The 16,999-nt window shown below is 46.9% G+C and overlaps 1 protein-coding gene across 1 annotated transcript in view; it reads right to left on the reverse strand.

The window, feature by feature from the left end:
* The window catches only part of LOC137504562 (E3 ubiquitin-protein ligase RNF213-like), a 526,907-nt gene that overhangs the window by 378,891 nt on the left and 131,017 nt on the right, over positions 1-16,999 (reverse strand). The window contains exons 11-12 of the mRNA XM_068233144.1: positions 15,890-15,957; positions 8,350-8,457 (exon numbers count right to left, since the gene is read on the reverse strand). Of these exons, the coding sequence (XP_068089245.1) occupies positions 8,350-8,457; positions 15,890-15,957 (176 nt within the window). The remainder of the gene's footprint in view (positions 1-8,349; positions 8,458-15,889; positions 15,958-16,999) is intronic.

Consider the following 16,999-nt stretch of genomic DNA (forward strand, 5'->3'; position numbering starts at 1 on the left):
ATGGACCACGCGGGCTGGTATAGCTCAGGGTGCGAAGCCCCAGTCGGCCGGGGCTCCGCATTCTGGCTATCCCAGCCTGCATGGGGGACAAGGGGTTACAGAGGCTCGGGAGAGGGGACCCCACGCCATTTTTTTTTTTCAGATTTTGCACACACAGCAAATAAAAATAATAAAAAAAAACATTTTTTAAAGGACTTCCGAGGCCACAAATGTGAAAAAATGTTAAATACCTTTTCATAATCCAGATCCATTGAGGACGCCATCCACACCCTCCCGTTCATTCCCCCATGGCTCCCGCACTAATAACGGCCCCGGTCGAGTCCCGACCCCTCTGAACGGGTTGGGTTCTCAACTCATTGCCCCCTCAATATGGTCACCACAGATTGCCGCGGTTGTGCAGTCCGCATAGACGCGATTGCGGCTGCGCAGCTCTTGGACCTCCTCCCGATGCATCCGATGTATGCGTGCATATTGATGACGCGGCAGGAGGAGGGCCTAGAGCTGCGAAGCCGCAATCGCGCCTATGCAGACTGCACAGCAGCGGCAATGTGTGGCGGCCATATTGAGGGGGGAATGAGAACCTGACCCGTTTGGAGGGGTTGGGGCCCGACCGGGGTCGGGGCCCGACCGGGGCCGGTATTACTGGGGGAGCCATGGGGGAATGAACGGGAGGGCGCGGATGGAGTCCTCCATGGATCTGGATTATGAAAAGGTATTTAACTTTTTTCATATTTGTGGCCTAGGAAGTCCGTTAAATATTGTTTCCTGCTATCTTTTTAACATATCCTGCAAATTTGGTGTTGCTAGAATGTAAGGGGCCTTTGCTATTAACTGCTAAAATCGGCGGTGATGATGATAACCATCCAAAATTATAGGGGTGCAAAAGTGCTGAATTCTGCCATAGGCTTCCATTAGGCTCCCTATATCACTTTCAAAAATCTCAAATCTTTTCAAAGGGTGATGGCTCAGCAGAGGCAAATTTTCTAGCATTGTAGGAACTCTTAGGGGGATCATGACTGGTGAGTTTCGGGCCCCTAGGCCAAGGAGGTCATAGCCTAGGGCAGGAGTGCCCACACTTTTTCGGCTTGCGAGCTACTTTAAAATTTGCCAAGCCCAGGAGATCTACCAACATTTAGGTAGCTAGGTATACGTGCCTTCAGTATAGGTAGATAGGTATAGGGGCCTTCAGTATAGGTAGCCGGGTATAGTGTAGTTAGGTGTAGGAGCCTTCAGTATAGTTAGCCAGGTATAGTGTAGTTAGGTGCGGGTGCCTTCAGTATAGTTAGCCAGGTATAGTGTAGTTAGGTGTGGGTGCCTTCAGTATAGTTAGCCAGGTATAGTGTAGTTAGGTGTAGGTGGCTTCAGTATAGTTAGCCAGGTATAGTGTAGTTAGGTGTAGGGGCCTTCAGTATAGTTAGCCAGGAATAGTGTAGTTAGGTGTGGGTGCCTTCAGTATAGTTAGCCAGGTATAGAGTAGTTAGGTGTAGGTGGCTTCAGTATACTTAGCCAGGTATAGTGTAGTTAGGTGTAGGGACCTTCAGTATAGTTAGCCCGGTATAGAGTAGTTAGGTGTAGGTGCCACTCACCTCCCTCCAGTTCCAGCTGCGGTGTCTGGGGCTCTTCCTGGTCTCCCCTCCTTCGGCCGCGCTGGCTAGAGTCAGTGCAGATGCGCGGCATAGAAGAAGAAGACTCCGGCGAGCGAAGGGGGGCGGCGGGCAGCGTGCGCTAACGCATTGTGCCCAGCACCGCCCCCCGCTATGACGTCGCGGCGTCCTCCATTCCCGCTGCGCCGCCCCTCTCCTCTCTGTCTCTTCCAATTGGCTAGCGGCCGACAGGGGTGCAAAAGTGGTAAAATCCCCCATAGGCTTTCATTGGGCCTCCTATTTACCGTTCCAAAATCTCACACCATTTCAAAGGGCAATGGCTCAGCAGTGGCAAAAGTCACCAGTCATGATCCCCCTAAGAGTCCCTACAATGCTACAAAATTTGGTACTGCTGAGCCATTGCCCTTTGAAAAGATTTGAGATTTTGGAAAGTGAAATAGGGAGGCTAATGGAAGCCTATGGAAGAATTCAGCACATTTGCACCCCTATAATTCCGGTTGGTTATCATCACCCGCTGACTTTAGCAGTTAATAGCAAAGGCCCCTTACATCCTAGCAACACCAAATTTGCAGGATATGTTAAAAAGATAGCAGGAAACAATATTTAACGGACTTCCGAGGCCACAAATGTGAAAAAAGTTAAATACCTTTTCATAGTCCAGATCCATGGAGGACGCCATCCGTGCCCTCCCGTTCATTCCCCATGGTTCCCGCAGTAATACCGGCCCCGGTCGGGCCCCGACCCTTCCAAACGGGTCGGGTTCTCATTCCCCCCTCAATATGGCCGCCACAGATTGCCGCTGCTGTGCAGTCTGCATAGGCGCAATTGCGGCTGCGCAGCTCTAGGCCCTCCTCCTGCCGCGTCATCAATATGCACGCATACATCGGAAGCATCGGGAGGAGGCCCTAGAGCAGTGCAGCCGCAATTACGTCTATGCGGACTGCGCAGCCGCAGCAATCTGTGGCGGCCATATTGAGGGGGGAATAAGAACCAGACCCGTTTGGAGGGGTTGGGACCCGACCGGGCCGTTATTACTGCGGGTGCCATGGCGGAATGAACGGGAGGGCGCAGATGGCGTCCTCCATGGATCTGGATTATGAAATGGTATTTAACTTTTTTCATACTTGTGGCCTCGTAAGTCCGGGCTTGTTTGCGCTGATCTGTGCAGCATGGACTCTCCAGCCCACAGCACAGATCAGCAGACAGCCAGGGCGACCAGACTTCCCCCTTTTTTCCCCGCCAGGGGGATGTCCTGCTGGGGGGCTCTGATCACCGCCGGCTATTTGCAATCAGCGGGGGGGGGATGGGGGTTTTGGCTCCTCAAAGCCCCCCTCCGCAGCTATTTTCCACCTCCTTCCCCTTCCCTCCCTCTCCTCTTTCCCCTGGGTGGCGCAGGACGGAGATCCGTCCTGCACCGCCTCTAATAGGATAGAGGATTCAGCCTATCAGCTGCCGGCGATCCCCAGCCAATCAGAGGCCAGGGATTGACGATCTCCTTTACGGTGCTGGCGTATGATGTAAATAGCGAGGATTTGTTCCCCGCGTGTTTACATTTCACCTGCGAGCCGCAATCGGCTATCCCAGCCTGCATGGGGGACAAGGGGTTACAGAGGCTCGGGAGGGGGACCCCACGTTGTTTTTTTTTCAGATTTCCCACACTCAGCACATAAAAATAATTATATATATATATATATATATATATATATATTTATTTATTATTTTTATGTGCTGAGTGTGGGTATATATATATATATATATATATATATTTATTATTTTTATGTGCTGAGTGTGGGTATATATATATATATATATATATATATATATATTTATTATTTTTATGTGCTGAGTGTGGGTATATATATATATATATATATATATATATATATATATATATATATATATATATATATATATATATTTATTATTTTTATGTGCTGAGTGTGGGAAATCTGAAAAAAAAACGACGTGGGGTCCCCCTACCGAGCCTCTGTAACCCCTTGTCCCCCATGCAGGCTGGGATAGCCAGAATGCGCCGACTGGGGCTTCGCACCCTGAGCTATACCAGCCCGCATGGTCCATGGTATGGGGGGGCTCCGGGGGGGGGGGGGGGGGGGAGGGGTGGCCAAGCCTTCCCCTCCCCGAGCCCTTGTCCAATCCATGGACAAGGGGCTCTTCCCCACCTCCGGTACCCCAGGAGGAGGTGGGGGCGACGACTCCCTGGGGGGGGGGTTCATGGTGGCATCTGGGAGTCCCCTTTAAGAAGGGGACCCCAGATGCCCACCCCCCTCCCAGGAGAAATGAGTATAGGGGTACAAAGTACCCCTTACCCATTTTCACAAAGGGTTAAATGAAATAAAATCACAACCACGAGAAAAATATTTTATTATTCTAAATTAACCATAAATACTTACCCGTACCTTTAAAAAAGTCTTACCACGCCAATATCCACGGTAAATGATCCAACGTACGGTATCCTCTTATGTTGCGATCTTCTATTAAGTTGATTGAAGATCTCCGAAGCCCCCCACCCACATAGCAGAGAATGCGTCCTTTCGGACGCATAGCTGCAAGCTCTCGCTGTCTCTCCCCACCTGCCTGCCTGCACCTGTCAACCCCCACCTAAGCTGGCACCCAGTGGTGCACTGGGTGCCAGCCTAGGTGGGGGTTGACAGGTGCAGGCAGGTGGGGAGAGACAGCAGCGAGAGCCAGCAGCTTCACGTCCTGCCGAGGACGCATTCTCTGCTATACTAACGGCTCATGAATGAATGAGCCGGATCTTTTTAATGAATCGGTTCTTTTTTATGAATCGACTTTTTTTTAACTATAAGGTCTTTTTGAAAAAAAAAATTTCATCTTGTTCCCACTGTTCTTCTTAACATTCCCAGTAATTTTGGTGTTGCTAGCTTTTAAAGGGGCTTTGCTATTAACCGTTAAAGTCGGCGGGGGTATATTTTCCCACAGTCAGAAGGAGAATTTACATTGAAACTTTAAAATTGATTTTCTCAAAAACTATAAGGTCTTTTTGAAAAAAAAAAATTCCTCTTGTTCCCACTGTTCTTCTTAACATTCCCAGTAATTTTGGTGTTTCTAGCTTTTAAAGGGGCTTTGCTATTAACTGCTAAAGTCGGCGGCCGTTTCATTTTCCCACGGTCAGAAAGAGTTACTTTAAAATGATTTTCTCAAAAAATATAAGGTATTTTTGTAAAAAAAAATTCCCTTCTTGTAGTCACTGAAAGATCTCAGGTGTTAGACACCTTGAAACATCTTTTCCATCACTTTTCTGGCCAGCAGAAATGTTTCTAGTTTTCAAAGTTCACCTCCCCATTGAAGTCTATTGCGGTTCGCGGAAGTTCCTGCGAACCGAACCTTCCGCGGCAGTTCGCGAACAGGGTTTGCGAACCTTAAATCGGAGGTTCGGCCCATCACTAGCCACAGGCCTATGGAGTGGATTACCATGTGACATAGCCACAAGCCTATGGAGTGGATTACCATGTGACATAGCCACAAGCCTATGGAGTGGATTACCATTTGACATAGCCACAAGCCTATGGAGTGGATTACCATGTGACATAGCCACAAGCCTATGGAGTAGATTACCATGTGACATAGCCACAAGCCTATGGAGTGGATAATCATGTGACATAGCCACAAGTCTATGGAGTGGAATGCCATGCGACATAGCCACACGTCTATGGAGGGGATTACCATGTGACATAGCCACAAGTCTATGGAGTGGAATGCCATGTGACATATCCACAAGTCTATGGAGTGGATTACCATGTGACATAGCCACAAGTCTATGGAGTGGAATGCCATGTGACATAGCCACAAGTCTATGGAGTGGATTACCATGTGACATAGCCACAAGTCTATGGAGTGGAATACCATGTGACATAGCCACAAGTCTATGGAGTGGATAATCATGTGACATAGCCACAAGTCTATGGAGTGGATTACCATGTGACATAGCCACAAGTCTATGGAGTGGAATACCATGTGACATAGACACAAGCCTATGGAGTGGATAATCATGTGACATAGCCACAAGCCTAGGGAGTGAATAATCATGTGACATAGACACAAGTCTATGGCGTGGATAATCATGTGACATAGCCACAAGCCTATGGTGTAGATTACCATGTGACATAGCCACAAGTCTATGGAGTGGAATACCATGTGACATAGACACAAGCCTATGGAGTGGATAATCATGTGACATAGACACAAGCCTATGGAGTGGATAATCATGTGACATAGCCACAAGCCTATGGAGTGGAATACCATGTGACATAGACACAAGCCTATGGAGTGGATAATCATGTGACATAGACACAAGCCTATGGAGTGGATAATCATGTGACATAGCCACAAGCCTATGGAGTGGATAATCATGTGACAGACACAAGTCTATGGAGTGGAATGCCATGTGACATAGCCACAAGCCTATGGAGTAGATTACCATGTGACATAGCCACAAGCCTATGGAGTGGATAATCGTGACATAGCCACAAGCCTATGGAGTGCATAATCATGTGACATAGACACAAGCCTATGGAGTAGATTACCATGTGACATAGCCACAAGGTCTATGGAGTGGATAATCATGTGACATAGCCACAAGCCTATGGAGTGGATAATCATGTGACATAGACACAAGTCTATGGAGTGGAATGCCATGTGACATAGCCACAAGTCTATGGAGTGGATTACCATGTGACACAGCCACAAGTCTATGGAGGGGATTACCATGTGACATAGCCACAAGTCTATGGAGTGGATTACCATGTGACATATCCACAAGTCTATGGAGTGGATTACCATGTGACATAGCCACAAGTCTATGGAGTGGAATGCCATGTGACATAGCCACAAGTCTATGGAGTGGATTACCATGTGACATAGCCACAAGTCTATGGAGTGGAATACCATGTGACATAGCCACAAGTCTATGGAGTGGATAATCATGTGACATATCCACAAGTCTATGGAGTGGATTACCATGTGACATAGCCACAAGTCTATGGAGTGGAATACCATGTGACATAGCCACAAGCCTATGGAGTGAATTACCATGTGACATAGCCACAAGCCTATGGAGTGGATAATCATGTGACATAGACACAAGTCTATGGAGTGGAATGCCATGCGACATAGCCACAATTCTATGGAGGGGATTACCATGCGACATAGCCACAAGTGTATGGAGTGGATAATCATGTGACATAGCCACAAGTCTATGGAGTGGATTACCATGTGACATAGCCACAAGCCTATGGAGTGGATTACCATGTGACATAGCCACAAGTCTATGGAGTGGATAATCATGTGACATAGCCACAAGCCTATGGAGTGGAATACCATGTGACATAGACACAGGCCTATGGAGTGGATAATCATGTGACATAGCCACAAGCCTATGGAGTGGATAATCATGTGACAGACACAAGTCTACGGAGTGGAATGCCATGTGACATAGCCACAAGCCTATGGAGTAGATTACCATGTGACATAGCCACAAGCCTATGGAGTGGATAATCGTGACATAGCCACAAGCCTATGGGGTGCATAATCATGTGACATAGACACAAGCCTATGGAGTAGATTACCATGTGACATAGCCACAAGTCTATGGAGTGGATAATCATGTGACATAGCCACAAGCCTATGGAGTGGATAATCATGTGACATAGACACAAGTCTATGGAGTGGAATGCCATGTGACATAGCCACAAGTCTATGGAGGGGATTACCATGTGACACAGCCACAAGTCTATGGAGGGGATTACCATGTGACATAGCCACAAGTCTATGGAGTGGATTACCATGTGACATATCCACAAGTCTATGGAGTGGATTACCATGTGACATAGCCACAAGTCTATGGAGTGGAATGCCATGTGACATAGCCACAAGTCTATGGAGTGGATTACCATGTGACATAGCCACAAGTCTATGGAGTGGAATACCATGTGACATAGCCACAAGTCTATGGAGTGGATAATCATGTGACATATCCACAAGTCTATGGAGTCGATTACCATGTGACATAGCCACAAGTCTATGGAGTGGAATACCATGTGACATAGCCACAAGCCTATGGAGTGGATTACCATGTGACATAGCCACAAGCCTATGGAGTGGATAATCATGTGACATAGACACAAGTCTATGGAGTGGAATGCCATGCGACATAGCCACAATTCTATGGAGGGGATTACCATGCGACATAGCCACAAGTCTATGGAGTGGATAATCATGTGACATATCTACAAGTCTATGGAGTGGATTACCATGTGACATAGCCACAAGTCTATGGAGTGGAATGCCATGTGACATAGCCAAAAGCCTATGGAGTGGAATGCCATGTGACATAGCCACAAATCTATGGAGTGGATTACCATGTGACATAGCCACAAGTCTATGGAGTGGATAATCATGTGACATAGCCACAAGTCTATGGAGTGATAATCATGTGACATAGCCACAAGTCTATGGAGTGGATTACCATGTGACATAGCCACAAGTCTATGGAGTGGATTACCATGTGACATAGCCACAAGTCTATGGAGTGGATAATCATGTGACATAGCCACACGCCTATGGAGTGGATTACCATGTGACATAGACACAAGTCTATGGAGTGGATTACCATGTGACATAGCCACAAGTCTATGGAGTGGATTACCATGTGACATAGCCACAAGTCTATGGAGTGGATTACCATGTGTATATCTTTCAAGCTCACCTTCAATATGGAATAATTGGCTTATGGTGATACTCTGCAGCGCGGTTACATCTGCTACCATATCATTAGGCTTCCTCAGATCATCAATGTGAACAGACTGCCACAATCCTGAAAAAGATACACAAACCAGATCACTAATAGACAATTTGTCCCCCAACTAATATAATCCCCTTCCAGACAGTCTTTCTTGAAATCTCACAATAAAGTTTTCACCCTGCTTATTACATCTAACCCTCCTCCCAACCTTTACCTTTCCAACTTATTGAGCCTGAAAAACAAGACACTAAGCCCCACCCCTGCTACACCTTTAGCCATGCCCCAACTGTACATGGACGACGCTCCTCTATAAAGTTCCCTGTTGCACAAGGAACTTCCCCTCTCCCTACCCAAAAAAAGCTTCCCTGGTGTCTAGTGACTTCCCTGGTGGTCTCAAAAGCAAGGAGGCTGTGCATACAAATGCAGTGGTATATCTATACTGGAGGGAGAGAGGGAGGGAGGGAGGGAGTGCTTTGGAGCTAGTATGTAAATGAACTGTGATAGTCACATAATTGCAATATTGCAGCTTCTAGATATGCAATCTTTAAACACTTTACCCCCACTGGTGCGCATATCTCTGTCCTTTTTTCCATCCTTTCACCCCCAGGGATGGAGATATCCGCACCTCCCGCCGCTGTCCGCGCTCCCGCTCACTCGTGCACATGCTCCCGCCGCTCGTGCATGCCGATCAATGAACAGGAAAACCGTTCCCGTTCATTGATCTAAGCCCCCGCAATGATCAGCTGCTTCTATGAGAAACAGCGCGATCATTGTAATTTTCCCAGCCTCATTGTGCTTCCTGCAAGCATACTTCCGAACGCTTGCAGGTCGCATGAACAAAAAAATCACTGTGGCCATCTCGTGGCCAAATAGTAAAACTACACCCTAAAGCATTTTTCATATACACATACATTAGTTTTAAACAATAAATTAACTCATTTCCTCCCACACTCCCCAATTTTTATTATTTTTTTGTAATTAAAAAAAAAATTACAAATAAAAAAAAAAATAAAAAAAACGTTACCTTAAGGACTGAACTTTTTATATATTTATTTCAAGAGGGTATAACACTGTTACTTTATACACTATGGGCTTGTAATTAGGGATGCATGCAAAACTGAAAAAAATGTGACTGGTGGTGTCCCCCGTCTTGTGCCAGTCCTGTGAGCTTCCCCCAGCTGTATGCCATGCAATGCAGAGTATTACTCGTGCAGAAGCCATGCATATCCCACCTGCTCTGCCAGAGTCCACCAATGTGAGTCCTGCCACCACTCAGCTCTTCCTCTAGTGTTGGCATGTCTTACTGCATTGATAAATTACAGCAAGACATGCCAACACTAGAGGAAGAGCTGAGCGGTGACAGAAAGATTCACATCACATCGGTGGACTCAGGTAGAGCAGGTGAAATATACACTAGAGATGTACCGAACGATTTGCCGGCAAACGGTTCCAGGCGAATTTCGGTGGTTCGCGTTCGCCTACCAAAGGTGAACTTTCCCGGAAGTTCGATTCGCCCCATAATGCTCTATTGAGCAAAACTTTGACCCTCTACATTACAGTCAGCAGACACATTGTTGCCAATCAGACTGCACTCACTGGTGGAGCCTCACACCCCTTATACAAGGCAAGGTCCTTGAGCCATTTGACTCACTCGTCTGCCTATACTAATTAGTTAAGGGACAGCTGCTACACACTCTGCTAGGGAGATTTTAATTAGCCTCTTGTGGCCTCCTACCCTCCTACCCTTCTACCTCCTACTGGAGGGTCTCATCTGCCAGGGAATTCCAGTATTTCAAAAACCAGCTTACATACCGTGACTAGGATTTGAACCCAGGTCTCAGTGTATGGTAGGTAACTAACATATCCATTATACCACCAACACTACTAGCTGAAAGTAGCTGAAAGTAGCTGAAAGTAGCCTAGCATGTACCATTTATGCTCAATGCAAGAGAAAAATTAGACAAGACAAATAACATTTATATCACACTTTTCTCCTGGCAGACTCAAAGCACCAGAGCTGCAGCCACTAGGGCACACTCTATAGGCAGTAGCAGTGTTAGGAAGACTTGCCTAAGGTCTCCTACTGAATAGGTGCTGGCTTACTGAACAGACAGAGCTGAGATTCAAATCCTGGTCTCCTGTGTCAGAGGCAGAGCCCTTAACCATTACACCATGCAGCCACTGCTTACGGATATGTAGCCAGACATGGCCTTGTCTTTTGTGTTCAATAGTTGTCAAGAGAAAAATTAGCCAAGATAGCAGTGTTAGGAAGAGTTGTCTAAGGTCTCCTACTGAATAGGTGCTGGCTTACTGAACAGACAGAGACGAGATTTGAACTCTGGTCTCCTGTGTCAGAGGCACAGGAGACCATTACACCATCCAGCCACTGCTTACAGATATGTAGCCAGACATGGCCTTGCCTTTTGTGTTCAACAGTTGTCCAAAGAGAACCCCAGATAGCCAGGTAGATTCATATCTCTCTCTCTCTCTCTCTCTCTCTCTCTCTCTCTCTCTCTCTCTCTAGTAGGATGGTCACCCGCTTTCCGCGGAATTGTATTTTTGAGCATAAATGGTACATGCTAGGCTGGCTTCAGCATGTAGTGTTGGTGAGAGAGAGAGTTGAATTGAAGTGAATTGCGGTTCGCGAACCCGAACTTTCCGCAAAGGTTCGCGAACCGAAAATCGGAGGTTCACGACATCTCTAATATACACGGCTCCTGCATGAGTAATACTCTGAATTGCAGTAATACTTCCCTTTTCCCTACCAATTCACCTTGTTCTCCAGCTGTGTACATGCAGAGCTTGTACACAGACAAGCAAGTTTGGCACAGCAGATTACTAATATTTCCAGTACAATATTGGTAATTTCTGAACAAACTACTGTACCATTTACTAACTTTAAATAACACACACAAGCCTAACAGTAACCTCCTTTTCCCTCTCTACTCTTAACAATAACCTCCCCCCTCTTCACACCTATCACTAACCTTCCTTCCCGCTACCTTATCGGCTTTGTGTAACCCTTAACCTGTTCCCTCCCACTAACCTACAGGTCCTCCCAGTTCAGCTGCAGTTTAACAAACTCTTTACCAGTGTGGTTGGTTGTCCCACCTCTATATGAGTATAATCAAACTCTGTTCTGTGCGCTCGACTATGTAACTGCTGTGTGCAGGGCCGTATCTATTAAGAGGCACCCGTGGGCCGGTGCCATGGGCGGGTCCTGGGGGGGGGGGGGGGCGCTACTCATAGTTCATTTATTTATATTTTTTTTTATTATTTTTTTTTATTTTTATTTTTTTTATTAAACAAGTTTTGATTTTTTTTTCTAAGGTGGGGGGGGGGGGGGGGGGGGGGGGCGACGCGCGGAGAGGTAATGCACAGAAGGAGGGAACTCGCTCCCCCCCTCTCCCTCCAGCAGAGAGCAAGCGGCCGGCGAGCCTGTGAGCTTTCTTCTTCTTCTTCCTGTATTGGATGTGGGGCCCCGCCCCCTTCCTGTCCCGGCATACAGCGGCAGTTTCAATGTGTCTCTGAGACACAACACAATCTGGTAACCAGATTCTGGTTACACTATGGATCTTCCGATTTCCCCCCCTGGCCAGAGGAGATCTGTGGTGGAGCAGCAGCAGCAGCAGGGCGAGTGAAGAAGCCAGAGATCTGTGCAGCAGCAGCATGGTGAGTGGAAGGAAATGATTTCTGGCTAGCAGGGAGAGGTAGCAGCAGTGCACAGTGCTTCACTCTCCAGTTTAACCAGTTCGGCCTATCTGGACGAGCTTTCTCGTCCAGATAGGCACTGCATCTTCCCCTGCGTGGTGCGCGCGATCGGGCGCGCGCCCGCGCGCGTACCCGCCGCCCCCCGCTAGCCCCCCGATCAGTGAATGGGAATATAATTCCCATTCACCGATCTAACCTCCCCGCAGAAATACCGACGCTTTCTCTCCAGAGAGCGCGGTATTTCTGCCCCCAGGAAACAACTCCTCTGATCTTTAGTTCCTGGATGCGAAATAGTTCGCATCTAGGAATTTTTTCACTGTGGCCATCTTGTGGCCAAATAGTAAACTGCACCCACATACATTTTAATTAAAGAAAACTATTATTTTACATGTAAAACAAACAGTTTCCCTCCCACACCAAAAATTACCCACATACATTTTTTATTAAAAAAAATAAATAAAAAAATACAATAAAAAAAAACAAAAACAACATAAATTGTTACCTAAGGGTCTGAACTTTTTAAATATGCATGTCAAGAGAGTATGTTATTATATTATTTAAAATTATAAGCTTATAAATAGTGATGGACGCAAATTGAAAAAATGCACCTTTATTTCTAAAGAAATATTGGCACCATAAATTGTGATAGGGACATCGTTTAAACGGTGTAATAACCGGGACAGATGGGCAAATAAAATACATGAGTTTAATTACGGTAGCGTATATTAATTTCAAACTATAATGGCCTAAAACTGAGAAATAATGAATTTTTTTCATTTCTTTCTTAATCTTCCTGTTAAAATGGATTTAGAAAAAAAAGAATTCTTAGCAAAATGTAGCACCCAAAGAAAGCCTAATTAGTGGCGGAAAAAACAAGATATAGATCAATTCATTGTGATAAGTAGCAATAACGTTATAGGCGAATGAATGGGAGGTGAACGTTGCTCGGATGCATGAGATTTTCGGACTGCGGCGCTGAACCGGTTAAAGAAGTCAGCTGTCATTATTGCCTGTATCACTGGCTGCTGTGACACAGAGTGCCCTGGACTATTGATTCATTATTCTGATCAGAATAATGAATCAATAATGCAGGTCAGTCTGGTGTTGCAGTGGCCAGTGATACAGGTAATAATGACAGTTAACTTCTGTAGTACCAGGAGCAGCACTGTGTAAGCTGGGGCAGTTTAGGTTATGCCTCTGATCTCTCCTCTTCCAGTGTCTCTTCCCAGCCCACCTCCCCCTCTGCATTTATCAGCATGTCCTGTCAAACAAGTGAAGGCTGCAGTCCTGGTGAGCTCTCCCTGGCCCTGCTGTTCCTCTTTTACCCCAGACTTTTTGACTGTCTTTATCTCCTCTCTTATGCTTCCACCTCTTTCTTATATTCCTCTTTTCTATTTCCCACATTCTCTTCCTTTTACCACAATCATTCATGTGTCCTCTTTCCCTCACACTCCCTAATCTGTATTCTCTTCCCTGTCTCTTTTACTTGCTCTCTTTCCTACCATCTCCTTCCTATTTTGTTTATTGCTGTTTTATACACCCTCCTCAGGGTGTATAATCAGCAATGTCTGACCTTAAAGGGAAGGTTCAGGGACTATGAAAAAAAAATAAAAATCCTTATCCATTTACCTGGGGCTTCCTCCAGCTCGTGGCAGGCAGGAGGTGCCCTCGGCGCCGCTCCACAGGCTCCCGGTGGCCGACCCGACCTGGCCGGGCCTCTTCTGGGCTCCATTGTGCGTTCCACGCCGGCGCGCTGACGTCATAGGACGTCCTCCGGGCTGTACTGCGCAGGCTCCGAACTACTGAGCCTGCGCAGTACAGCCCGGAGGACGTCCGATGACGTCAGCGCGCCGCCGTGGAACGCACAATGGAGCCCAGAAGAGGCCCGGCCAGGTCGGGTCGGCCACTGGGAGCCTGTGGAGCGGCGCTGAGGGCACCTCCTGCCTGCCACGGGCTGGAGGAAGCCCCAGGTAAATGGATAATGATTTTTATTTTTTTTTCATAGTCCCTGAACCTTCCCTTTAAAGGACTTTCGGGGCCAAGTGTAAAAAAAAAAGTGAAATACTTGCATCACATGTGTAAGCACGGAGGACGCCTTCCGCGCCCTCCATGCCGTTCCGCCGGGCCCACGCCACTCAATAGCCCTCAGGGCCGGCTCCCGACCGCACATGGCCATGGCTGCGCAGGCTTTTTCCTGTAGCCTGGATCGGGGGTTGGCCCTAGAGCTGCGCAGCCGCACTCGCGGCTATCTGGACTGCGCAGCCGCGCCCAGCTCATGCGGCCATGTTAGTGGAGGCAGGAGAGCCCGGGCCGTGCGGCCGGGGGGCTATTGAGCGGCAGGGACCCGGTGGAACGGCACGGAGGGCGCGGACGGCGTCCTCCGTGCCTACACATGTGATGCAGGTATTTCACATTTTTTTACACTTGGCCTCGGAAGTCCTTTAAAGAGAGTTTGAAGCCTACAAAATTACATCTTTTTTTTTAGGCAGCCTCTTCAGCATTAATGGCATAACTGAAACACCGCTATCCTGCATCAAAACGAGTCCTTAATCACCAAAACTACCGGGGCAAAAATCCGCGACTTTCTAGGATGTGGATATTGCTCCCTGGGGAGGCAGAGCTTAGTGCTGTAGCTCTGCCTCCAATCGCATCAATCTCCACGGATCACCACCTCTCCCCGCCTTCACGCTTCATGTGTGCCTGCTCCGCTCTATCTTCTCTGCTTAAATGATGCCCACTGTACGATTATCTTCTGGTGTTATGCTGCTCACATTGCGATTATTCTTTACTGAAATGTTGCACTCATTGTGATTATTTTCTGGTGAAATGTTGCCTACATTGCGATTATTCTCTGCTGAAATGCTGCCAACGTTGCGATTATTTTCTGGTGAAAATTGCTGCATTACGATTATTTTATGGTGAAACGCTGCCCCATTACAATTATTTTATAGTGAAACGCTGCCCCATTATGATTATTTGGCACCTATGGGGGCCCCATCCACATTTTTTGCAAGGGGGCCCAGTGATTTCTAGTTACGCCCCTGACTACTACCTAAACTGGGGATACCTATAGACCTGGCTATCTATACTGGGAACACCTATAGTATGTCTGCATTGGGGATACCTATAGACCTGGCTACTTTATACTGTACTTATACTTATTATTTATATAGCACCAACATATTACGCAGCGCTGTACAGAGTATGTATTGTCTTGTCACGAACTGTCCCACAGAGGGGCTCACAATCTAATCCCTACCATAGTCATGTGTGTATGTATCGTAGTCTAGGGCCAATTTATAGGGGGAAGCCAATTAACTTATCTGTATCGTATGCTATTGGGATGTGGGAGGAAACCAGAGTGTCTGAAGGAAACCCACACAGACACAGGGAGAACATACAAACTCCTTGCAGATGTTGACCTGGCTGGGATTCGAACCGGGAACCCAGCGCTGCAAGGCGAGAGCACTAACCACTACGCCACCATGCTGCCATACTACTGTACTATATTGTACTGCCATCTTCAGCAGTACTTCACAGAGTATGTGGTCATGTCACTGACTATCCTCTGAGGAGCTTACAATCTAATCCTGCCATAGTCTAATGTCCTACCATATTATTATTTATTTATATAGCACTGGCTATTTCTGCAGCACTTTGCAGAGAACAGTCATGTTACTGACTTTTCTCAGGGGAGCTCACAATCTAATACCTACCACTATTTTGTGCGAGAGAACACTGGCTAATGTGTGGTGTTGTTTTTTTTTTTTGGGGGGGGGGGAACATTTCCTACTTGCTTTTTTAAATCCAAAGATAAGTTGCGCGTCAATCTTGCTTATTGCGTACAGCATGAAGATCTCCCTATGAAGAGAATGGAAATGTGCACATAGGCCTGGTGCACACCAAAAAACCGCTAGCAGATCCGCAAAATGCTAGCAGATTTTGAAATGCTTTTTGTTATTTTTCTGTAGCGTTTCAGTTAGCATTTTGCGGTTTTGTGAAGCATTTTTGGTGTAGTAGATTTCATGTATTGTTACAGTAAAGCTGTTACTGAACAGCTTCTGTAACAAAAACTACTTAACATTGAGGCAGAAACGCATCCACAATCCAAAAAATGCCTCACCCCGGGAGTATGCGTTTCTAGCAAAACGCCTCCCGCTCTGGTGTGAACCACCCCATTGAGATACATTGACCAAGCGTATCCGCAGCCGCAAGCGGCTGCAGAAACGCTGAAAAAGCCGCTCGGTGTACACCAGCCCATAGTGCCCAGTACTGCTAATTACACAGACTCTTACACCTCGTGCTGCACTCCTGGGGGATGTGCCACCACCTGGGAAAGACAACAGGTAGGCCCCCCCCCTCGTGCATTCACTCACCAGCTCCAAACTTGCACCATGCATATCATATATGAGATTTTGCTCCGCCCGGCGGAGCTAGGGAGCACGCTGACATCACCAGGAAGTATCGGCCAGGATCGTGGAGACGCACTACCCTGTGTACCGCGGCCAGGGAGAGGAGAGGTCTGTCACCCACTGCCTTTTAATTCGTTTTTTAATAAAGCCTGGAACTTTGTTTTACCTGAATACCGCCTGGACAGCAAAATCTCATATATGATATGCATGGTGCAAGTTTGGAGCTGGTGAGTGAATTCACGAGGGGGGGGCCTACCCGTTGTCTTTCCCAGGTGGTGGCACATCCCCCAGGAGTGCAGCACGAGGTGTAAGAGTCTGTGTAATTAGCAGTACTGGGCACTATGTGCACATTTCCATTCTCTTAATAGGGAGATCTTCATGCTGTATGCAATAAGCAAGATTGACGCGCAACTTATCTTTGGATTTGAATTTTATTGAGTGAGGTACTCTTGTGTTTGCGATCCCCTATATTATATTGGTTCTCTATCCCG

This window comes from Hyperolius riggenbachi, chromosome 4 (genome assembly GCF_040937935.1).
Source record: "Hyperolius riggenbachi isolate aHypRig1 chromosome 4, aHypRig1.pri, whole genome shotgun sequence".
NCBI lineage: Eukaryota > Metazoa > Chordata > Amphibia > Anura > Hyperoliidae > Hyperolius > Hyperolius riggenbachi.